Here is a 25,254-nt window from a genome sequence, read left to right as displayed (position 1 = left end):
CCCTCTGATATGTCCCATAATTGGAAGCCAATCCTCAGCAGTATTAGTCAGCCCTATAACCAATTTTATTTCTAAATAAACGTTTGAAGGTATTTGCTGTTCTTTTCAACTGTCAGTGTGTAAATGCTGTCAGGAATTTAAAAAAAAAATTAAATCTTCATCAGAATGTTCTCTGCTATACTTAGAAATTTGGCTACTAATATTTAAGGATGTAAGAACATGTTGCTTTTTATTAATAAAACCAGTTGCTTACAGCAGGAACACACAAGTGTGCCACACTTTCAGTAATCCACTGGCTCCATGGCTTTTGAAGACCAGAAGCCCCCCTCAAACCTTTTCCTATGGCAATTCCTTCTCAGGTAATTTTTAGTTACAGACTGATACCTCATTTCTCAACAGGATCACTTTGTGCCAGATCATAACATGAACAACTTAGAAGATTCATCCCAAACATTCCCAGTGCAGGTTGGGTTTAGCCAGCTCCTCTCAGCTGTCCCTTTGCAGGGAGGTTCATTTCAAGGCAATGTGAATTAAAAGCAGAAAGAAGGTGTTCTGATGCTTTCTGTCAACTTGAAATTTTTAAACACTGCTCTAACATACGTTACACTCGTGAGTTTGAACCTAGTCCTGCAATGTGCTGCATGTAGGTGGAACAGTTGCCCGTAACTGGCCTCATTACAACTCAATTAAGTCCATTTGCAGAGCACATTGCAAGACTGGGCCCTTAGGAATTTCTTGTGCTCCTGTAGCTTATTAAACTGCTGGATATCCTCCACAAGCTCTGCATCGAAACCATAATTTAGCCCTATTTACCTGGTTAGCACAAGCCACCTGGTAGCTGTTATTTTTGCTCAAGCAGACACTTCCACGTCTATAAAACTTTCCCCACTTTTCTAACAATCTGGCTTTTAACACCAATGCCCTGATCAAACACTGCCAAGTACTCTCTGCTTGTTAGCTGCTCTGAAATGAAGTAATAGTCCCCTGTCACGCTGTGTTGGACAGGGCTAAATTGTACCAGAGGACATCCATGCCTCTCAGGTATTTGCCAAGAAGGACTTAATTCTAGAGAAGCTACTATGAGCAACAAACCTTAATTCACAAGCTTAGTTTTTTAAAACAAAGTTACCCACTGCATGGCAACCTGCTTAGCAGAGGCTTTTTGTCTCATGATGTGAATGTTGCCAGGCCATAACAAGCTGTTTCTACACAGCTCAGGACCACCTGACTGACACTTCCACCCAAATGTACCTCCACTGGGTGCAGGCAGCTGAGCTGGTCTGAGGTGCTTGCTTGTCTGGCAAAGTATTTACTCCATAAAACAAAAGAATGGGATGTTCCTTAATCACAGAATCGCTCATGTTAGAAGGGACCCAAAAGGATGACTCAACTCCCTGCTCTTTGCAGGACTACCAAAATCTAAACCATATGAAGACACGTCCTCCATGGCTTCTTGAACTCTGGCAGGCTTGGTGCCATGGGCACTTCCCTGGGGAACCTGTTCCAGGCACCAAGCACCCCTCAGCAAAGAGCCTTTTCCCAGTGTCCAATCTCCACTTCCTCATGTCCTGCTGTGGTCACCAGAGTGAGATCAGCACCTCCCCTCCACTGACCCCCGAGGAGGGTGCAGCCTGCCAGGAAATCCCCCTCGGCCTTCTCCTATCCAGGCTCACCAAGACAAGAGACCTCAGCTGCTCCTTTTAAGTCTTGCCCTAAATAACTTCTATTCCCATTTCAAGAGCCTTGCACTGATGTTTGGAGACAGAACCCCAGACTGAACACACTTTTGTCTGCAGTCCCTGAGCCAGCCACAGCCCAGGGCTGGGCCTCCCAAAACCTCCTGTCAGCTACTGCACTGTTTCTTCAAAGAAGTGAGAGGAACTAGCAAGTTAGAGTAGTAAGTAATAATCCTTTACTCTGAGGTGTAAGGTTATTTCTTTATTAATAAATAGAAGTAAAACCTCAGTCAGAGATAAACTGTACATGGGAAGGAAGTGAAAAAGGTTTATTTTCTCAAGAAATGGCTAAGTTTGAGCAGGTACAACTAGCAATTTTTCTGCCGTGTTTCCCCCACCCTTCTCAGCAGGATAGCTGTTTTCACCCAAGCTCTAAAGGCAATAACCAAAATTTCAGTCAACGTAATGTCAAATAGCACAAAAAACCCCTCAGTCCCTCACAGTCACATCTTCTATTGGCATCCCTGCGACAGCATCAACACACCCCTCATGTCTACAGCCTGTTACTTTCTGATGGTTGTCCTCTCCTTGCTTAAGCTGAGGCTCTGCATCTCACGAAAGTGAAATGTTGATACTGAACGTGAAAGAGAAATTCATCTGTGTGATGAGCAGTGATCTGGCATAGAAGCTGTCAAACCATGGAAGTGTCTCACAACTGCCACAGAATAATGAAAATGTTCTTTAAAACCCTGTGACAATTGCAAAGTGAGACAGAAAATGAAGCTGCCTACACCTGCAGACTGCAGTCCCTGTGTGTGAGCACATCAACCTCTGCTCTGGATTTTATAGCCAGTCTGGGTGGGAACAAGCCCTGTACATCAACAGCAAAAAGGGACAGGCAGACCATTTCCCCTGTGCCAAAATAAGTCATTACTGGAGTCCTGTTTTGGAAGAGACAGGAGAACTGCAGGATCCCAGGTAGCTCCTTGCAAAGGATCAGCCTTGGGCTCACTGTCCCCACCTCACCAGGGGCAGGTGGCTGGAGCCTCCCACACCATGAGGCCACCCAAAGACAAGCAAAGGCAGGTTAGGCTGGAGAAAGTCTCAGCTCATTTGAAAATCCACCGACCAGCCCAGAGCACAATTCCAGGCTTTTAGAGCATGCAGTCTATATAACAAACATGCTTTTTCAGGAATCCAAATAAAGATGCACATGAAGCTTCAAACTCTGCAGAATCCATTATTATTTGAACTTGCTCACCTGTCAAGCAGCAAAACCCTTTCTTTACAGAGAGGATCTACACAGATTCTGTCTTGCCACAATTCCTGAAAAGCTGCTGCTAATTTCAGTGATTCAAACTTTGCCTCACTGCAAACATTTCTTGACTTTATGAAAGCTGAAGATTTATATGCTTTAGACACCGGGAGATTTCCACAGGTCACCAGGGAACGTGGATGTTGAGCTCTTGCCAGAAGTTTGAACACTTAAGGACTGAGCACAGGCAAACAAATATTTGAGCTATTTAGTCTCCCCCAAAGGTACCAAAGCTAAGCACCCAAGTGACTGAACACTTGCAGAAACACAAGATTTTGGGAGATCACTTGTGTCAGCATGGAGCAGCTACTAAGAAATGGGGGAACATCATCCAACACCTTTATCTCAGCCTTCAGTGCTTATGAAGGCAGCAAGGCACACCAGGCCTGCAGGGAAGAGTATGATTAGTCTCAGGGCTTTAAATTGCTGCTGCGATTTTATATGAAGTCCAAGTGCAAAGGTGGGGCAGGAGAGACATTTAGCAGGGCGCTTTGAGGCCAGAGAAAATATGAGATTACACTGAGATGGAAGATTGGTATTATCAAATCAATACTGTACAATAAATACAGCAAATGAGTTAATCCAATTATCTGAGTGGAACAAGATCAATGTGCTGGTGCAACAGAAAGACTGCAAGAGACTAAAATTAAATGTACCCAAAAGAGAGGGGCAGTGAAAACAATCCTCTAAAACAATGGGCTTTGGTGATTATGTACAGTTTGAAAACTGAACCTAAGCACAGACGTCATCTTGGAATTTTTGGAGCGTTTATCCCAGAGAGCGAGCAGGGACAAGTTTCTCCACAAGTGAAAACAGGAGAATGCCAAAATTCTGCTTGTTAAACTGTTTGCTAAATACCTTTGCACTGTAATACACTGACAAGGAATAAAACCATCCTTGTAACACTGTAGCTGCCTGCAAAAGCTTATTAATTCCTAGCACAGCCCCCTTGTCCTCAGTGAATATTCCAGCAGCCGGATTGAGCAAGGAACTGTGGAAATAACGGGGAGGAGGCAGCAGCCACGCTAAGCACAGAACTCGCAGCCAAGGAGGAAGGGGAATTTCAGACCGTCCCCAACACTGCAAGAGAAGAACTGAGCTACCATCCCAGCAGTCCATGGCCATGTTTGCACAGCACCACGACTCAGTGGCCACTGCACACAAAAGGAACAGGACAGCAGCCTGCTAAGCAGTAATTCCAAGTAAGCACAGAGGAAAAGGAAAACTCTCCCTAGGTTAAGGGCAAGCTAATGAAGACTGATTTATGCATGCACGTATTAAAATTCTCTCTGCACTGAGCATTTCAGCTTTTAAGTTTCACGTGCAGCTTGAAAGCAAGGCAGAAGCCAAAGTGCTGGCAAGAACACCATCTCTTCAGAGGATTAGGAATTAAGTTAACTGCACATTAGAGATAAAATAGTGGAGCGCTTGTCTTTATTCTCAATAATAAACCATAAGGCATTAAGCTACACAGCACGATTAACTCCTTTCAACTCCTCACTATTACTGCTGAGACAGCAATGTGGTACTCTCACAGAAACACTAAAAAAATACAGAGCAACTCGGTTAAAATTAAGTGAATTTAGGGCAGGCAAAAATGCTACAGTGCAACCCAGAAGGGATAAGTCTTTGTTCCTGTAAAGAGCAGCCTAAGCACCTGCAGTGTTAGAAGGAATTCCTCAAATGCTAAAATCATTCATGGATTGAAGTGACCAGCTCTGGGGCCGGACCATCACTCTGCATCCCTCCTCTCCTTCCTAACTCCTGAGTCATCTGGGTACTTAAAATATCAACACTGCAGTGGTGCCAGCCAGGCTGGTGACAAGGATGGCCTGGGGGAACCACAGGCGAGGGCTCGTCCCCTCCTCCTTTACCAGCTCTGGTAACTTCATGTTTCTGTGACTAGGTTCCCCATTTATAAACTGCTCTTAGCGACATGACCAAATTCCAAAACAAACTAAACAACCAAAGAACATTTTAATCTGTGAGATACAGAGATACTAAACAAACAGGGGCCACTTTGACCATTAAACAATCAGCTCAACACACACAAGGTATTGGCAAAGCCCATGATCTGCCAGACTCTTGGGAATAAAAACACTCTCCACAAGATGGACAAAGCTCTGTCCTCAGTGTGTACCTGCAAGGCTTCAACTACTCTCCTGGTTCAGTGAGATACTAAATTTATTCAATTGTACCCTGGCCTGGTTTAGGATGGTTGGAGGAGGAGAAGAAACAGAGCAATCCTCCCAGCCCCACTCCCTCCAAGCCTGAACTGCAGCCTAAGAGCAAACACCTGCACACTTCCTCCCCTACCATCACCTTCCACCTGTGGGAGAAGCTCCCTTGAAAGCTATTGGTTTGAGCATCCATCAAATCCCACCCTAAAGTGCTTCTGTCTGAAAAAACTGCAACCCTTAAACCACTGAAAAAACTCTGGCACCAAAGCCCATCCCATTACGACACAGCTGTACCCTTGTCTTTGCACAGTCTTGGCTGTTCCCTACCTGGTTAGTGAGCCACCTTTTCCTGCATTACAGAACCCAGCACAGCTGACTCAGACCCAAAACCAAGCAAATCTAAACAATCCAATAGCTCCACAGGGACAGCTGAGGTCACCGTGGCACCACATGCAGCAGCTGCTCTGGGGTGAAGCCCCCTCCTGCTGTGGTAGGCAGCAATTCCCCTTCACCTCCCATTTCTGCAGCTCTGTGAGCTCCTAAGCACAGCACCAAACCCTTTCAGCTAGATATGATGTGCTACCAGTGGTGGAAGACAGCCCTCAGCCAGGCACACAGGGCTCTCTGAGGAGCTGGAGCTCTGTGGTGGCCTTTAGGCTTTGCCCAAACCAGGGCAGAGTGCCACATGCACACATTCCATGTGCCAGGCTGGGCCCTGAGGTGTTTGCCACCAAAGCACACAAGGCAGAATTAGAGCTGATGAAAATTTTCCAGGAAAACACTGGAAAAAGGCAATGAACCAAAATGAAAATGCTTCCTGGAATGTACTCTCTCCCAACAACAGGGGCCAGTTCCCCATAGACTCTCAGGCTGCAGGGATTTCACAACATCACAGGCAGAGCAGACACATAAATCACCTGAAGGGCTTTTGGTTTAACTCTACAGCACCAGCAGCCTTAGGAAAGTTGTGTCTACTGAAGCTGGCAGAACTTTCAAATTCAAGGTCTGTGCACCCTTCAGGGAAAATATGAGAAGGGAGCCTTTGGTCATAATTCAAAGGAAAATACTCTCAGCAGAAACTTCTTTGGGATCCTCTGGACTGATACATGTCAGCATTTTGGGAACCTGGAAGTCTGGTTACTGCAAAGACCCAGCTCTTGACTTAACAGCCCAGGGAGGCTTGGCTTGCTCTGGAATACAGTCAGGAAAACTGGGATCCACAGAGAGCTTGAGCTCTGCTTCCTGAAGCTGCTACGGTCCCAGCTCTCTGTTTGCCCTGTTGGCAAACAACCTCAGACTGTGGCTGTGCTGGGGCAATAGAAACTATTACTTCACTTTGGGTAAACATTTCAAAATGACATTTGCTGCTTAGTCTTTACAAATTATCAGGAGAGTATCATTCTCCACCCAGAAGAGTGACTTTTCTTGTTTACTGTTTTCATAGATCTGCAGGATGGAGATATAACACAATGGATAATACACATGAGGAAATTTGGATAATTAGGCTCATTTTGGTACTGGAAAAACAATGTAAATCTGAGAGTCTCTTACTGAGCTGCAAAGGTAAAATAGAGCATCACAACCCCAAAATGGTGCCCTTGCCAGACAGCCTGTTCAGCTTTACTGAATCAATCTATACAGATGATTTTGCCCTAACTTTTCCCAAAAGATATCTAATAAACTTTTCCATACCTGTGACAAATTCAGGAACTCCTGGGATTTCTCTGATGTTCATCAGGGAGAAAGTTTATGACTACGTTCAACAGGTTTCCAGCTACCTACAGGAAGAAAAGATCAACACACACCATCAGCCTCTGTCTTTACAACACTTGCAGGTTCAAAAATTCACATGAAAACCTTTTTATTTTACAACTGAATCCCTATTAATTTTCTTTTAGATCTTCTGTTCATCTCCATCCTGTGTCCCTTCCTCTGAAGCATAAACATCCCCCCACAAAATCATCCCTGGGCTAAAGTTATGGCACTGGTTTTTTACACATCAGATATTACACAGGTGCTAACTCTGTACTTGCCAATAGAAAATCCATCCAAAGAATCCACCTGAACTTCCTGAAGACAGCCTCATGCCAAAAAGATAAGATAACAGCAAAGCAATCTTCTTTATAGAGCCAAAATGCGAATCTAGTATTCCAGATAAAAGAAAACCCTACAATTTCAAACTTAATCATCACATTTTGTCCTCTGTCCCCACCAATATATATTTGTTAAGGTCTTTTGCTATCTTGATGAGTTAGGTGTGAAGTTTCCCTGATGGGATACATTTAAAATGAAAATCAAAAGCATGAATCACCAAGTGTAGTGTTGCAGAGCTGTCTTCTAATTTTTCAGTTGGATTCCCAGGTTTGGCAAAGTGCTGAGCTCACACACCAGAATGTTGCAGGCATTTGTATGCAAGGCATATTGGAAGGGAAAGTCAAGGGCATTCCTGGTTTAGCCCTTCAGTGACAGGCAAATTCAGTCCTGCCCATTTGGGGAGAAGGTTGTCAAAGGGACGTGCACAAAAACAAAGCCCAGTTTGATCCCACAGTAGTCCAGATGTCAGAATTTTATAGAAACTCATGTAAATGATCAGTTAGACAGAGATCCAGCTACTCTATGTGAGATTTACTAGAAATAGACTGTTCTCTGTTTCATCAAGTAGTCATGGGACTATTCAGAGCAAAGTTTGCTAAGCCAAAGCTACAGAGACAGGGAACAAGTTGATGGAGTTTAGAATTAGCAGTGATATAGAGCTCTTGCATTCATTACAGGATAATTCTTAAAATCCGAAGCCCACTTTGATTGAAATCCCTCCAAATTCAAGATGAAACTAAATAATCTCCAGAATAGATTTACTACATTGCTAATGAGCATTAGAAATTGTAACTGGGGGGAAAAAAAGAAACAACCAAAAAGATCATGATGAAACCTCTCATGTAGAATTCCTAATAATAGATGGAAAAGTTTTAAAAAGAGGAAAGGGGGGGGAGAGCCTTATCAGAGGAAAAAAACAAAGGCACAGATTCTCAGTATTTCTCTTAAGACAGAAGCAGATATCAAACCTGAAGCCTCTGGTCCTTTGCTTTGAAATCAAATTTTAAAACATGCAATCATCTGAATAAACACACTACAGAACAATACACACTTAATTTACCTCCTCACAACTGGAGTGAGAACAAATTTTATGTCTAATTCCACAGAGTCTGGCTGTTTCCCTGTGATACCAGTGCTCACAAGTCCCACCATCCCAGTAAGTGTACACAACGCTGGGGCACACACAATTTCCTGTTCAAAAATGCTGCAGGTCCTGGTTTCTTCCACCCCAGGTGGAGCATACAGCCCAGCCTGGGTCAGAAATGAGTGACCACTGCCTGTTCCTGCTGTCCTGCTGCCCACCCAGCCCCACACTCTGCCTCAGCTGCTGAGTCCCTGTCACAGAATTGCAGGATACACCGAGTTGGAAGGGGCCCATCAGGATCATCCAGTCCAGCTCCTACAGTAAAGAGTCAAAAAACCAGTTACCCCCAAGCTTCAAATATAAGTAATTATTTTGGTTGCAAACCATTAGGCTTTAATACACACTCACAGAATCTGATGGGTAGGAAGGGACCCACAAGAATCAGAGATCAACTCCTGCCCTGCACAGCACCATCCCCAAGAGTCACAGCACGCCCAGGAGTATTGTCCGAATGTGTCAGGATGGTGTTCAGGAAAAAAAAAAATTCAACTCAAACCTCTCTAACGAAACACAACTGAGGTGGAGAAATAAATCCCCAGAGGTTTTCCCTTATGCCCCAGCATCTTGCTTTCTTTTTAAGTTAAAAGTGGGAAATTACACAGGTTATTGAGGAAGAGCCATTCACCCACAAGGTGAATGTGGGTGACAAAAATTCCAAAAGAGGGAGAGGATTTGTAGGTTTCCTTCCCCTCCCTAAACAAGCTTTTTTCTGTTCTTTAATTCTCACTTTTAACCAGATTTATGTGGAGCTGCAGCCCACGATAGTGACCTTCCCCTGTTTTTCTGCCGCCGTTTCGTTTGTCCTTCCGAGGGCTGAGGGCAGCAGGGACCAAAGCCCGGGGCCATCGTTCAGAGGTGCTGGCAGAGAAAGAAACGAGTTTGATGACTCATTTTATGACAAGTAAATGAACGCATGTAAACCCCAGTCTGTCGCACTTGCTCCTTTTCCCACTTACTTAATTTTTCCATCACCTCAGGCGACACATGAACTTACAAACGGTGCGGGTTTTTTTCCATCCTTTACTTCAGCTTGCTGCGTTTCTCAAGGTGTTTCTCAAGATGCCTTTATCAAAACGACTCCCACCCCGACTGCCACCCCAGCACCGCGCAGCTCTGACATGGGAAGCGGGAGATGCCGAGACCTGTGGAGAACTCGAGGCGCGGCCGCCCGGGGGACACCGGCTGCCGCCGGGAAGAGGCGGCCGAAGAGCCGGCAGAGGAGCCCTGGCAGGCAGGATCCGTGCGAGGGTTAAAACCGCCCAAACGACCCCAAAAAGCCGGGTTTTCAGCCCGCTATCTCCCTCTAGTGCCGGAGCGCGCGGCCGCGGCGCCATCTTGGGCGGGCTTTCCCTCTCCCACAGTGCCCTCTGCAGCTCTATCCCGGGCCGTGCCTGCGGGAACCGAGGGGGAAAAAACCCCCATAAAATAATATAATATAAAGAGTCTTTCCTTATATTAGCAAGGGTCCTTCCAGTCAGGACGGACTGCTCAGGGCAGACCCACGTTGTTCCCTGATACACCAGCGCCGCACAGGCCTGGCCGCCTCAGCACCAACGTAGGGTCTCTTGTGATCATCTGACAGGAATCTCTCGTTTTCTTCCACAAAAATGCCACATTCAGGCAGTATCAAAGTGCACTAAAGACGCTCCACCAGCTCCTGCAAGCACATCAGCATCAGTTGTGGTTTGGTCTGGTATGGGACAGGTGCCCCAGAGAGCAGGGCTGGCCCACACGGGCACCAACACCTGCCGGCCCTGGCCGTATTTTGTTAAAGAGATTTTTCAAAGCGACAGATTAGTACATTGCTGTAGTAGTCAATGATGTATTTACTGCCACAAAGCTCCAGATGCTCTGTAAGCCACGATAATACAGTTAAGTGGGAAATGAGTCATTTAAAACCATAATGACTATCATAGCATGACTCCGCTGACAACAAGCCCCAGCGATAACGCTGCGAGGTGGATGAGACGTGTTTGCCGGGGCTGCCAGTCACACAAACACAGAATCACAGAACTGAATAGGTTGGAAAAGATCTTTGAGATCATTGAGTTCAACCTATGACCTGACACCACCTTGTCACCTAGACCATGGCACTGAGTGTCACGTCCAGACTCTTCTTAAATACTTCCAGTGACAGTTCCCCCACCCCCTCCCTGGGCAGCCCCTTCCAATGCCCAGCCACTCTTTCTGTGAGGCTCTGCCTTGGGGGCAGGCGCTGCTACCAGGAGCCCCCCAAGTATTGGGGTGCTGAGGTGCCCCCGTCCTCCCTGGCGTGTGTGGGTGCCAGCTCCCATCTCCTCAGCACTACAGCCCACAGCACTGCTGTTTGGATCATGGAAACTGCTCTTATCATGGAACCTGCTGCTGTGCTGACCAGGGGAGCAGTGCTAGGTCCCCAGGTTCCCACTGTGAAGAGGCAGAGCTCAGCTCTCCTCAGAGCAGCCTGAATTCACACTGCAGTGCCCTGGCACCAGCTGGGGACCAGCTCCTCTTGGACATCCCATCTGGGACCCTGTGGACATAGCAATGTCCAGTACTTGCTGTAGGCAGTGTGGGGATGGGCGGTGTGAGGAGGGAGAGGAAGGCTCCACCAGCCCCCCTCCTTAGGCCAGAACAGCAACGAGAGCCATGTGGGCCATGCTTTGCTGCTCCTCAGGCCATGTGTCCCTCAGGAGAGTCAGGAGAGCAGCACCAGCACCAGGGAAGGGTTGGCTCTCCACTCACATGGCAAAGGCAGCAAGAGTAGCAAAGGAAAAACCAGGGCCAAGCTATCTGCTGGTATGATGCAGACAGCTCTGGTGATTTTCAATAAACCATTTTAATCTATGTCCTTAGAAAATCTTGTAGTAATTTCTTTCCCCATCCCCAAATGAAGAAATTGTCTTGCTTAGTCCTTGGATACTCCTTTCAAAAGCCAGGTAATGGGAAAAACAGATAGATGTGCTGAGACTTTGAGGAGGTCATAGAAGAGAATCATAAAATCTCCTGAGTTGGAAGTGACCCACAAGGGTCATTGAGTCCAACTCCTTGAGCTGACATACACTAACTCATTCTGTGTCTATTATTTGCTATAGAGAAACATCTTTTATTCCCTCAACACAAGCAATGTGCTTTGTTGCTGGACTATAGCACCATGCAATTTACATCTAACTGTCCAAAATACAATTGCCTTTATCAAGCTGAATGCTCTGGGTACAGACCACTTCTAGTCCCTCGCATTAAATGTGATCAAGTAAGGTCACTCCTTAGTCAGCCTGAGCAGCGTCTGCCACTGCACCTTTGGGATTTCTGTCACTTACACAGGGGAACAGGAGAGCTCCTCACGGAGCAGACTCTCATAAAAATAATTTACAGCTACATTCACCTTGCCCAGAACAGCAGAGCCGTCCCGTCTTTCAGCACAGCCTACACGTGTTTCAGGCTCTCTTTAACCACCCTCTTGTGGTACCGCTGCAGAACAGCATCTTTTTTTAACAGGCAAAAATAAATCCAGTTCTGCTTCACTGTTCTAGGATTAAGAGAGACAAAACTTTCCTTTTGGAGGCCAATAACTGGACGTTTTTTGATATCTCCCCCTTTTTTTAAAATCAAATGAGCTCCAAACACATAATGTTTGCTCCGAATACGCTGAGGGCCCAAAATAGGGACTACTGAAAATCCTTAGAAGTTTATACTTGCATTTTTAGTTGTCTGTAAAAGGAAAAAAAAAAAAATCCAAGCTTTTGATGGTAATGGAATTTCTGCTGCATAAAACAAACCCCCACAACAACACTGATTCAATGGAAACTATTAAAGGGCTTTGAAGATGCAAACCAAAAGATACATTTCATAAACATATTGCGTATTTGATAGGTAACATCTTTATGCAATGAGCTGATTCAATTCTCGCTTAATTATTTTCTTGTCTTGAAGCAAAGATGATTGTACCAAGGGTGGATGGCTTGATTCCTAGGCCTAAATGCAAGTTTTTCAGTAGAGAAACATATAAATTCAACGAAGAAAATGCTGTACTCAGAGTTTCAGTACTGAGCAATAGCATGATCAAACAAGCCACATTAGGTGGTAAAATACAGCAAATCTGCCCTTAGTACCCAGAATGACCACAGGCCTTATCAGCTTGGGTCAATACTTGAGGTACTTATCAATCAATAGGTAAAACCCATTCTTTCACAGATAAGTTCAGCAGCCTGAAATGCCACAAGTTGTTAATATGGAGGGTTTAAAGTATTCTGAAACCAAAAGAGCAATCCAGAAATTCCTCATCTCCTACCACCCCTGACTCTGCAATTTACCTGATTCAGGCTTTTTTCTGTTCTGCAGTGACTCAGGCAATAACCCAGCTGCCTTGGGTGACACCTGAGACCACTCAGGCAGTAGGTGCCTGGTATTACCCTGGTGAGGCCGTGCTTTGTGTTCCCAGCAGCCCTTTTCCCATTTATAAAATGGGGATAATGCTATAGTGAAGTCTGTATTACCAAACCAGCAGAGGAAACATCAGATGACAGCAAAATAGATGTGTGAGATTGTCAGGTGGCACCAGGATTTCATACTCTGCTCCTGGCTGGATGGAGCTTCATCCCTGGTATTGTACCTGACAGCACGTGTGCATTTTGATGTCTATAAACACCTGTGTTTCTGTATGCAGCCTCACAGTGCACAAACGAGGAGGGGGATATATTTCATGACCAAGAAATACCTTTGTGTTAACACCATTTCAGTTGCAAGATACCAATGGAAAAAGAAAGGGGTGTGACCCCAACAGCTGCCAGCTGGGAACTTCCACCTTGCCCACAGGCACAAGCAGTCCAAGCCCCTCCAGCTGGAGACAAGGCACAGGGAGAACAGTCTGTCCTCACCTGCAGCCCTGGTTCTCCTTGGCTAGCAAAAATGTGGAGTTTGTTACACAGGTTTCCATGGCTAATTCACTGAAGCCTTCAGTTTTAGTACGACTAAAGGATTTTTTTGCATTATAGCAGCACTGGGCAGTGCTCAGTTGCCCCAGTCAGGGCACCAAGCATGGTGCAATCACAGAGTAAGAGACAGACTGTGTCCCAAAGAGCTTCATATAAGGAACGGCCAGGATTGGGTTTTTACACGTGCAGGAAGGATCTGGTGGGACGGGGACATCAGCAGGGCAGGAGGCAGTCCCACCACTTGTTTGCATGCACTTCTCAACCAGCTAAGTTTGAGGCCAGCCTCCATCCAGAGTTAAGGCACAGTCACACTCCAAAGGCAATTCAGACCATTTAAGCTGGGACCCTGCTCCAAAGCACCTTCTGAAGATAAGCATGGGTATACCCCAAAGCTGACAGGTGGAGTCCAAAGAAGGAAGTTGGTTTATCCAGGTGGGACTTAACCAAGCCACCATGGGAATAACAAAACCCTGTGTAATTGCAATCTTTGGTCTCTGAACCACAGCTCACTCTTCTTCCTTGCCAGAAACAAACCAGCAAGCCAAGGAGCTCCTGTAAGTGCAACACCACTGCTCTGTTACCTTGGTGCATGCCCCAGTGCCTTTCAGCAGAGTCACCTGCATGTGTGAAGCACTAATTAGAGTTCAGATCAACAAGAACCACGCTGAACATCTCCTCAGCGAGGCACAGCCACAGCAAATGAAAATACTTGCAGTAAAATCCTCCCCAACCTCCATCTGCCTATCTTCCAGTCCAGCATGGACTAGTTTTCATGAGCTCCTACAAGCAAAGGTAAAAAGGAACAATGTAAGATGTCTATGACTTTTGGGGAAAAAAAATCTGCAGTGTTTATCGCTGCCTATAATAGATTTAGCTGTCACAGGCCATGAAAGAGGACAGGACTGGCAAAGAGAGCAGTAGTGAAGTATGAAAAGCAGAAAACTAAGCTAGAGCTAGGTCTTAGTAAGGAAAACCAAAGAACAAAATACAGAAGTTAAAAAAGAAGGGATGGAGCATGGCATAATATGAACAATGTATTGTGAAACAAATGTTAGGACTGTTTTCAAAGATTCCTTTCCTATACACTGTAGTTGGTATCTTAGCTGGTGATAGGAAGCTGTTAAGTGGAAAATTAGTTGGAATTTGGGAAGGTGGGACTTTAAAACCTAAAGCAAAATCCTGGGTGCTGTAAGTACACCGAGGGTTTTCTATGATCAAAATCTCACACAACCTACAGAATTAATACCCTTATGACTCATTTCATTCCCACAGATGGTATCCGGCATGGTCTTTTAATGAAATTCATTTCCTAAACACTAGTGAATTCAGAATCGAAGATTTAAAACAAATGTCCTGAATGGAAAACCCTTCAAAAAAGATCAAATTGTCTATACCTGCAACCTAACATCCCTGTATCAAACTTCTGAAAAGCAGTGAATGCACCTAAAGAAGTTTAAAAGCTTTAAAAATCTTGTTTCATCTCTTACTGTACCTTTCAGGCATATTCCTCTGAGCATCACCAGTACAAGAAGACTTGACACACGGATCTTCAAAGGTGTGGAGCACTTAAACTGGATTGAATTCAAAGGGACTGAAATGCCCTGATGCTTTCTGGGACTCTGGGAGTGAGGGCTCATTGGCTTAATTGGGAATTAAGGACCATCAGCAGGAGTTTGCTCAGCACCTGGGAGGACAAGGATCATCGTCTGGACAATCAAGACCACGTTTCTTCCCCCTGAAGACGCTGCCAGAGCTGTCAGGCTCCTCTAACAAGGATGAGATGAGCCTGGAAGATGATGCCCTCAATCAGATCCTGTCTCGTGGGGCCTCTCACACTTGCTCCAGTAGTTACATCCTTCTGTGGCCATCCAGACCTGCCTTCCTTCAGTAACTTAGGCTTTTAATGATGTGCATCCAGAAGACCAAGATTATGGTCTTATTAGAATCTAATCCAAGTAGGGCATTACTATATTTTAAAGAATCTGGACAAGCCAAGGATCTGGTCTCCTTTTTGTTCCTTTTTCCCTGAATGCTCTAATGATTTCAACAAGATGGCTTATAAAAGCTCGCCATTTCCTTCGCATTTTTAACAGCTATTCCTTCTGAACAAAACCCCACTGGTGGGAAAAAGGACTTCCTCCCCATAGCAACGATGGGGTACTGCACACAAAGAAGCACCTAGCAGTTTAGTTCACATTTTTTAATAACATGGCACAATTTACATTACACAAGTCTTCGCTGAGGAGGAAACATGCTGAAGATTGAGAGCCGCTTCACTTTTCTGTTCACATAGGATCTAGAAAGGACTTTATTACATACAGGATAAACAGCAAAAAGGTTTGTATATAACAATCTCTTTACAATACTGAAAGCTACCACTACGGTTCCAGTGTACATATTCCTCAGGGTTGGGATTTTTTTGTATTTTTCCTTTTGCTCGTAAAAAAAAAAGAAAAAAAAAAGAAAAGAAAGAAAAAAAAAAGAAACACCGCACAACATCTGGAGTTCACAAAATCTGAAGCTCACAACTAAACCTTCAGTTGACTACTAAAATAGATCTCTGATCATTAGAAACAACTGTCTGTAGTTAACTTTTTTCTTTTTTTTCTTTTTTTTTGCCAAAACAGGGTAACAACTTCAGATAGCACTTTAATACACTAGAAGACCAATGGAACTAATTTTATTTCATACATATATTTTACAGTCCAGTAGACAAGATATTGAATTCTCTCTGATAAAGTCATATTCTCTCCAAATATTTAGACAAGAAACTTAACGCATTATAAAAAAGTGTGTTATGAAAAGACAGATTTCAGAAGTTTGATGCATATTTTTAAAAAGGACCAGGTTCTTCATGTTATTTCATGTCTTCTATGATTAGGGAACAACAAGGCTGACCTGTTAACTATTCACAGACTTTATTACCAACTGAAATACAATAAATTGCATTATGAAATCTGCAACGGAGTTCATTAATTAAACTACTGATCCATAGTGAAAACATATCCATCATTTAGAAAAGTATTTGCTTTCTTGTAGGATTTGTTTCAATGTAGCTAAAAATCACTTAACACAAAAAAAATGTGTGTACAGATAAAAATGACACACTGGCAATAAAACCAGACATGAATGGCTGTAAGCAGATGTTCTTCCCAAAATAAATTTGACATGTTAAGTGAGAAAAGTTCTGGAAAATATCCAGCATTTGATTATTACCATTAAACCCAGATTAATATGACTGAAACCCAATCTGCCATGACTCCGTATCAGTGACTACAGAGCACTAACCCTGACACCATCCAAGGGACACACGAGCTCCAGTGACCTCAGCAGCCTGATGCAGGGCTTCACACAGAGAACTACACCTCTGAAGGGCTGTTTCTTCATCAAAACAAGAGAAATAGGCTTCCATTATAAATGAGCTTGTTCAGGGAAAATATGACTTTAATTATGTTGTGTGTTGAAAAGGCTCCTTTAAGTTATAAAGGCTTTTGTGAAAAGCCTTAAAATTCATTGCATAGTTGAAGGGGTTTAGCTGTCTATAACAATATAAGTAACACAGCATAAGCAGACTGTGTTGATCAATATTAAGTTTGCAAATAGCACAGTTTAAGAAGTATTAATGTATTATGTTACTTAATTTTATCTATTTACATTTGTACAAAGTAAAGCTTTCATCTTACCCTTTTTGCATATATGAACCATTAATCCATGAAGCAATCTTTTTACATAAATATCTACAATTGACTTCACTTCTGGTTTGAAAGAGCTTTGTAGGGTTGACATTGGTGGTGGCTTGTTTCTAGTCAAATCGCTCAGATTGATGTCTTGTTCTTCAGTTCAAATTTTGAAATTTTTAAACTAGAAATAAAATAGAGTAGGAGACACGAGGAACATATGGACTTGGCTAAAAGATCTGGAAAATTTCAACATATAATATACAAAAAAAATCATTTCAAAATCTTTGCACTCAGGTCTATACATATTGTACAGTGGGTCACATCCCCAGTCTGTATCAATGACTAGTAAGAAGGTCTTTATATTATGTTCATTTACAAGGTTTTTGTCCCTCTTGCTCTGGTTTTTATTGAGTCTCACTCTGCTTATCGAGCTTCGATGTCCTTGAGGGTGTGAGAGGGAGGCCTCTCTCTCATCTCTGTGGACAGAGGAGTAGTCCTTCTGGGAGAGCCGGGCCGAGGGCCCAGCGTAGAGATAAGAGGTGGAGGGGCACTGAGAGCTGCTGTGGGGGGAGTTTTATTGAGGAGGCCGTTCTGGTGTCCCGTGGGGGGACTGACGCGGGGGTAGTGCATGCTGGGCAATCCTGGCGTGAGGAGGCCGGGGTGGGGCAGGTGCCCGTCCAGGGCGGCGGGGTGCACCGAGTGCAGGCGCGCGTGCTCGTAGTCCTCGCGGAGCATGTGCAGCCGCTCCCGCTCGTCCAGGTGGGTGCCCCTCTCGTGCTCCCGGCGCGGGTCCACGGACAGAGGGTGGTGGTGGTGGTGGTGGTGGTTGTAGTCGTGAGGTTCCCGATCCCTGAATGACCTGTCTGCTTCATACAACCTTGGTGTAGAGAGGCGATGGAGGGGGTCATTTCTTAGCAAAAAGTCTCTGCCCAGGGGGTCTCTCCGATGAATATCCAGCTCTCTGTAGGGATCTCTCAAGGGATCTCTCATTGGATCCCAGTGGAAAGAAGGATAGGGGAAACGTTCTCCACCAGGAATTGGGCTAATTCCCATAAAAGGGGTCATCATGCGAGTCCTATCCAGGCCACTGATGCTGTTCATGTGATGTATACCAGTCACACCTACAGTCATGGGCATAGACACTAAAGGACTTGGATGGACGTTGGATGTGGATATAGGTGGTGGCTGATCAGATGACCTATGAGTCTGAGGTCCCTCAGGTTGAACATCATGGTCTTCCTTTCGCTCTTCTTTCACCTTGACTTCGTTGCTTTTCTTCGGGTTATCGTACGCCGGCTCGTTCTTCCTGTCGGCCTCGCGGTTGGAAGTGCTGTTAGGCCTGGTGCTCTCCACAACGGGGGGCCTGGCATAGGGGGAAGGAACCCTGGGCATTTGCTTAGACTCTTCCACCACTCGGCTTTCATGGCTCAGGCCTTCTTTCTCCGAAACGTAGTTGTCCTTCACCTTGTGCTCTTCAACATTAATTTCCTTCCGAGATTCGGAGTGATCCCTCTCTCGTTCTTTGGGCTTCTCTTTTTCTCGAACCTCGGGATTCAGATGGCTCCTGATCTGCTCACTCGAGCTGCGGTTGTGTCCGAGGGAGTTTACTGGATGGATAGGTGCTGGCGAAGGATGGCTGGAGTGTCTTTTCTCAATGCTCTCCCTACAAAAAAGAGAAGTGTGAAATGAAGGTATGAGAAGCTCTGCAAAGAAAACAAAGCATCAGAGTGCCTGGCTTTCTACTTGTGGCTTTGCAGAGAGCTGGTGACACACACCAGGAAATGCACTGTGCCTCTGGCACACCAAAACTTCCAGAAGAACATCCCATCTCGAAACTTGGCCTATTCTGCTCTCTCATCCCAGCAGCAGCAGATCTCCAAAGCTGCTCTGTGAAGAATCTGATGGAGATCTCAAACACTGAAGTCCACAGAAGGCTCCACATGGGAATCTAGCTCTAGGACATGTATTTCTAAGACAGTGGCCTTAAATGTTTGCAAAGAAGAGAGAGAAAAGGAAAAACATTCTCATTTCATCCAAGAAGTGAGGCAATTAAATCTGAATTACATGGTTAATAGTATTCTACCTACTTTTTCTATTAAGAATACATTTGGGAAAATAGATAACTGTTTTTTCAAATGACTTTTAAAAATATTTCCAGACCTATGTACACTACTAATTTCTCTCCTCTATTCTCTTCGAATGTCTAGCTTTTCAATTTACTTCTCACAGTTCAATTTACTTCTTCAAAGCCTTTCAAGAAGCCAGTACTGATGGTGCCAAGCCACCTCTCTGACAGGAAGGCACTTCCCCAAGTGTGCAGTGACCCTCAGTGCAAGTGTTTAACAGAGCTGCCCATCACACAGATTATGTGCTGACCTCCTAAGCAGAGATCAGTCTGCTCTGTCTGTTCAACCTTCAGACTTGCTCTGAAAACATCACCCCTGGAGCCAGCTGCTCCTCAGATGACCAACCCTTCCCAATTCTAGGTTAAAACAAGCAGAGCAGGGACAGGGCCAATGCTACGAAATCAGAAAATACCGTGAATTAATTCCATCTTTCAAACCTACTTATGGTGCACAGAAGATTAGGGAATTATTGTCTGGCAGTGAACAAGAATCTAAACATGGAAATGGGTTCCATACCAATTATTTTCAGGAAGTAGTGTTGACCAGGAGTTGTTATGGGCAACGCTAAGTGAAAAAGCTTTCCCATTTAAAACTAATCAAATTCACAAGGTGAATCTAATCCCTCAGTTCCAATGATTTTAACCTCTTGGTAATTTCAACAGGCATTTTCTGTAATTAAGGAAAAATATATGTGCAACCAAAATAACAAATTCCTTTGCCAATGCCATCATATTCAATGACAGTGTTGGTAACATCTCAAGAGGCTCCTGATTATCCAGCTCATTTAAATGAACTGCATGTAGTCCAGTGGAGAGAGAAGGAATACCTTTTCAATCCTCAAATTTGTCAAGAGCTCCTTAGGTTGATAATATGAGAACAGCTCTAAGCCACTGCCTCCACAAGGAAGAAATTTAAGATCACCTCATCCAATGAACTTATTACTAAGTAAGAGAAGTTCTGAGGCTGTGTGCTACGCTGAAAAATACTGAATTTCTTATGCTGAGGAGTGTGCCTCATTTATATTGATTAAAAGATCAATAGATTCTTGGTTGGTTTGGTTTAATGTTCTAGGATTACAAACCCTTAAATGCCATTATTATTACACTGGAAGTGTTCAGTGACATCTTTTAAACAAAACACCGCTGGAAAAGGAACAAATCCTGCTTTCCACATTTGCTATTTTTGCTGATTTTTTTCCTAATGTTGGGCTGGAAAAAGGGAGTCCTTAGAAAAAAAAAAACCCTCCACAGCTGCAATCAATCACAGAACCATAGAACACCCCAGGCTGGAAGGGACATGCAATGTTCCAGGAGCACTCAGGGCTCTGCAGTGTCACTCCCAGCCAGGAAAGGGTCACTGCTGCAGTTTTGTACTATCTGGGCTGCCTCGAGGGATTCACCTCTCTCAGTCTGGCTGGGAGGGGCTGTGGTGCACAGGCCATACAGCTGATCCAAGAGGAGCCACCAGGGATCTCCACCCCATCTAACACCGACCTTAGGTGGGGAGGGCCAAGCTCAGAGAGGCTTCTGAGAGACCTTTCCACTGCAGGCAGGAGTTGAGATCAATGCTTTTGGCTGATCAAGTTCTACCCTTGATGACCAGATGATTTTGGGATGAAATCAAACCCCTGGGTGTGATTCCCAGCTCTTCCTGCTTGAGCAAATTAATTAATAATAGGTAACAAAGCTTGAGACCTCAACTAGAAAGCTCTGCGCTCACCCTGCTGGGTGCCACTGAATGTCAAGGAAGAGGTAGGAGAGGCTCTCAGCTCCTCCAGACATTCTCTCCACAGGGAGCACAGCTCTGGGATGCATTCTCAACCTCTCCTCACACAGGCCGGGTGTGGACATGCTGCAAAGTGCAATGACCCAGCCCACAGAGCCGGGCACACGGCAGCGCTGCAGGGGTGAAACCAGGACTGCACTCACTGCAAGCTGGAGTTGTGCACAAGTATGAGGGATGGATGATGCTCACTGCTAAGGTCTCGAATTATTGAAAATAGGTATGTTCTGAGCTGTGATAGGGAGTTCAGGCAATGCCAAAGCAGATTGCAAGGAATGTTTTCAGTAAGGGATTTTCTTCAGCAGAAACACTTCATGAGAAAACAACAGAACAGCAACCAAAACAATCACATAATTCTACAGGCTACCCAGATCATAGTAACTAAAATGCTTTGCCATTCAAGCCAGTAGAGTTACTCACATGCTTAAGCCTTTTGCAGGACAGAAACCCCAATTTGTAACAGCCATTTCTTTTGAAGCATCAACATCAGACATGAAAATAATGAAGCTATGCTACCAAACAGAAAATATTCCAAATGGAAAATGTAGGTGAGAAGTTCTGTAGTTCGCCTTTCTTTCATAACAATGTAGAAAAGCTCTTACATGTAGTTTTAGAATATCTAATGTGTTAGCATAACTTCTTTTAGAAAAGGCTACTGATGCGTATATTTGGGTTAGTGACAGAGAAGTCAGAAAAGCACATCTCCTAAATACTCTTTTAGGTTAAAATATTAGAAACAAATAGCCATTATGTAGTAAAGTAATGTGCAAACTCAACAGGAAAGCCATCAAGCCACAACTGAAAAAGCTGAAATCAGCCTCTCTGCATTTTTCAAGGAAGGCATGACACTTGCTGAATGGCAAATTCTTATAAATTTGGTACTTCAATGGTAAGAGGAATTGTCACTGCGTTAACTAAATAATGGGAACAGTCCTGACAAAAAAAATATGACCAGGTTTTACTTTCCATTAATCCTTCCCAGCCTGGACATGTGAGCATGCCAGTCCATGTAAAACACTGAATAAAAGCTGTGCTTGACGGTGTGTAACAGCAGTGCAAGTGTAGGGGCTTTTTTGAGGGGAAATAAGGTGCTTTTCATGAACTGCATGCTCTGAAGCTTGCTGTGGGTTTTGGCACGTGACATTCCTGGTGCACTTTAGTGCTCTCATCTCACACCTTTATCACTGGTCCCTCTGGTCAGGCCGTTTCTGAGCAGGGCGAAAACGTTACTTGTTTTGCAGACAAGGTCTGATTTACGAAGTTGTTTAAGTATTTGAAGGTGCAGACAAGCATCTGATGGACTTCAGAAACCTTTTTTCCATCCTGTCAGGCACTACCTCCATGTTAACCCTTCAAGAGACCTATGACCATGTAACCCACACGGTAACAGTGGGTGGGTCTGATTCTATTCCCACTTGACACTGCCTGAACCAGCAAAGCTCCTTCAGGTGAAGTATGACGTGCAAGTGGGAAGAGAAACCTTGCAGAGGGAAACACCTGAGCTGGAAACCTGCCTCTTCCGTGGTGCCACCCTGGAGACAGCTCCAGGTGTGCCTCTGGTGAAGCTCTGGGTTCACAACGTGCCAGGCTGGGGAGGGTTAAAAGCGGAACGGAGCCCCAAGCTTTGAACTAGACAATTCTTGGAAGTGTTCTTTCGTACCTTTCTTTGTCATCTTTACTAACAGATGAGTCTCGTTTATCTACATCTCTATCTCTGTCATGAGCTGCAGCAGATGAACTGCGCTCCAGCTCTCCTGGCTTCAGCCAGGGCGGAGGGGTCGGGAACGAAGGAGGAGTTCGGTGCAGTCGGTTCCAGGGCTCGTGAGGGTTGCTAAAGCTCTGCATACTGGGGCCATCCTTGTGGCCGAACATTGAGTTGGGTGCTGAAATGGTGAAGTGGAAAACAAAAAGGTTTAAGAAAAAGGTATGCTCTAGTGAAGGTACTTACCAAAACAACTTTTACAGCACTCAGAGTTAAAATGAATACATATTATTGGGAGCTGGAAAAGGAAAGGAAATTAACAGAGATTCATTAGAGGGTCTCATTCCTAAAAATGGGCAGGCATCTGACAGCTCTTTTAATTGGAAAGGGAAATGCTGTGGATAAAATTGACAAGGGATGAAGGAGTAAGATAAAAGTGACAATGAACCTTATTCCAAATATTTTGGAGACATCAGAAAATGACCACTATAGGGACTATAAATAATGGAACTTGTTGCGTTTGGTCCTGAACCAAACTAAAATAATATGTGACCAAAATCATGCCAGATTTGAAGTATGAAGAAAGAGAGTGACTTTTAAAAGGATGATTTTCTGTAACTGGCCAAATTTAGAGAAATGTTTATGATCCTGGACTAGTAAATGCAGGTTAGTGATCTTTTCCAGGCACATGGCCTGGGTTACTGGTGAGACAGGAAAAAAAAAAGTTTCCATCCACAGCTCCCTAGCTGCACACATTATTTACTTCTGAACATGCAACAAAACCATGGGAAATTTCACAAACACTCAAAAGCTCGATTTTTTTTTTAATGAACAATGTAATGGTGACATTTAGCACTAGGTTGAACCCAAACAACTAAGTAATTAACAGAAAACGATTTACTGACGACTGAAAAAGGTGGCTTTCCAAATTCCCATCTCTTAGTGGTAGGTGATGAAATCAACCAGTAAAAAAGAGAGCAAACAGTCCCCTCAGTGCATCTGCTGAGCTGCAGAGCAAGGAGGGTCATGGCCCCGGTACTCACTGACTGTGGGGTTCCCAAGCCCCCCGAAGGCGTTGCTGCCCACGGCGGTGAGGCCGCTGAACGACGCCGGCCGGTTGAAGGGCTCTGCAAACCAACACAAACAGCTGAAACTCCCTGATGCTGCCAGTTCTCCTACAGCACCACTGGGGCATCCTACTGCATCCCAGCTGTGCCCAGCAGTGCTGGAACAGCATCCCCCCACAGCACAGCACAGCAGGGTTCTGAGGGGCTGGGACACTAAACACGTGGGTTTGTTCCTGGCCATACCCATGGCACTGTCTACCAGAAAAAACTCCCTCTTAAAGAAAATCAAGATGTTAAAATACAAATGGTACTTCAACTGAAGCCTGCAAACATGTCCAGTTTTACTTCCTTTCATTTCCTTCCATGGAAACGTCCCTTGCTAGTCAGACTATTAACTCTGGCAACTGTGCTCCAAACACCTTCAGGCCATGTCTCCTAAACCTGAGCCAGGGTATAAATAAAATGTCCTGTTACACTGATGTGTCATGCTGGCCTGAACATTCTGTGATTCCCTTGGTATTTGTTGCTAATACTACACAGAAAGCTAGTATGGACTGAAAAATGCTGGAGCAATTTTTTTAGTTGATGCATACAGGCCACAGGAAAATCATATAAAACAAATTCTCGCTTTATTTTGGAGCAGTCTAACAATTTTGACGAAGTCACTTCTGATAAATACCAGCACAGAGAAAAAGAAGCCCAAAGCCAGCATTTTCCATAGGCACCAAAGTGCAGAATGATAAACCTGCACTGTGTGTTTGCTGTACCAGTTTGGTGACCCTCCTAAATCCTTCCCCATGCAAAATAAAATAATGCCAACTTAGAGTCCTGGATGCTCCCATAAGGAGCAGATCACCTCATTACAACAGCAGTAAGGTAAAAAGGAAATAACAGCATCTGGTAACTTGGGTGGTTCTGGTTTTAAATGTGTATTCACTAGTTTTCCATAACAGACACGAGGCCAGATCACAAGATTTTAAAGTTATGTTTCCTATTCACTTTGATGGAAAAAACAGACATTTAAGTAGGATTTAGGAAAAGAAACATCTCTGTGATCCAAAGCCTTGCCTTTAAGGCAGTTTTTTACTGGATTTAAGCATAACTCCAGTGAAACCCAGCCAGTCCTGCCACTCTGCTCCTCTAATGTCCAGAAATATTTCAAAACACACCGTCAGTGACTCTATTCTGTGTGTTTAGAATTTCTACCTGGGTAAAGACTAAAATTAAACAGCTAAAATGTGCCAGTTGTAAAGGTTAGTAAGCAGAATACTCAGTGACTCCACAGAGGAGATCTGTAATTTCTCAGTGGTCAGTGTGTCAGCTGTACTCCCCATGAGCTGAGAGAGGACGTACCTAAATGAGCAGCTGGGTTGAGGAAGTTGCTGTGGTGGGGTGGTGGGCCAAAAGGAGTCCCGGCTGGATGCCCCCCACCTGCCAAAACAAAGCAAAAGGGGTCAATTCCCAGAAAAAGCTCAGAGAGGGACTCGCTGTGCTCTGGGCTGTGACTTCTTAAACAGCTCATATGAGCTGACACTGCTGTGCCCTGCGTGGGGCTCTCAGGATCCTATGCAAAGA

General features: G+C 44.5%; 1 protein-coding gene across 1 annotated transcript in view; it reads right to left on the bottom strand.

Moving 5' to 3' along the window:
• Positions 1-15,507: 15,507 nt before the first annotated feature.
• The window catches only part of AUTS2 (activator of transcription and developmental regulator AUTS2), a 773,410-nt gene continuing 763,663 nt past the window's right edge, over positions 15,508-25,254 (bottom strand). The window contains 4 exon segments of the mRNA XM_032130357.1: positions 15,508-18,665; positions 22,571-22,793; positions 23,656-23,739; positions 25,033-25,110. Of these exon segments, the coding sequence (XP_031986248.1) occupies positions 17,426-18,665; positions 22,571-22,793; positions 23,656-23,739; positions 25,033-25,110 (1,625 nt within the window). The 3' untranslated portion in view covers positions 15,508-17,425.

This window comes from Corvus moneduloides, chromosome 20 (assembly GCF_009650955.1).
Source record: "Corvus moneduloides isolate bCorMon1 chromosome 20, bCorMon1.pri, whole genome shotgun sequence".
Taxonomy (NCBI): Eukaryota; Metazoa; Chordata; class Aves; order Passeriformes; family Corvidae; genus Corvus; species Corvus moneduloides.
The sequence above is the reverse complement of the archived record's forward strand: the minus strand, read 5'-3'. Positions and strand labels throughout refer to the sequence as shown.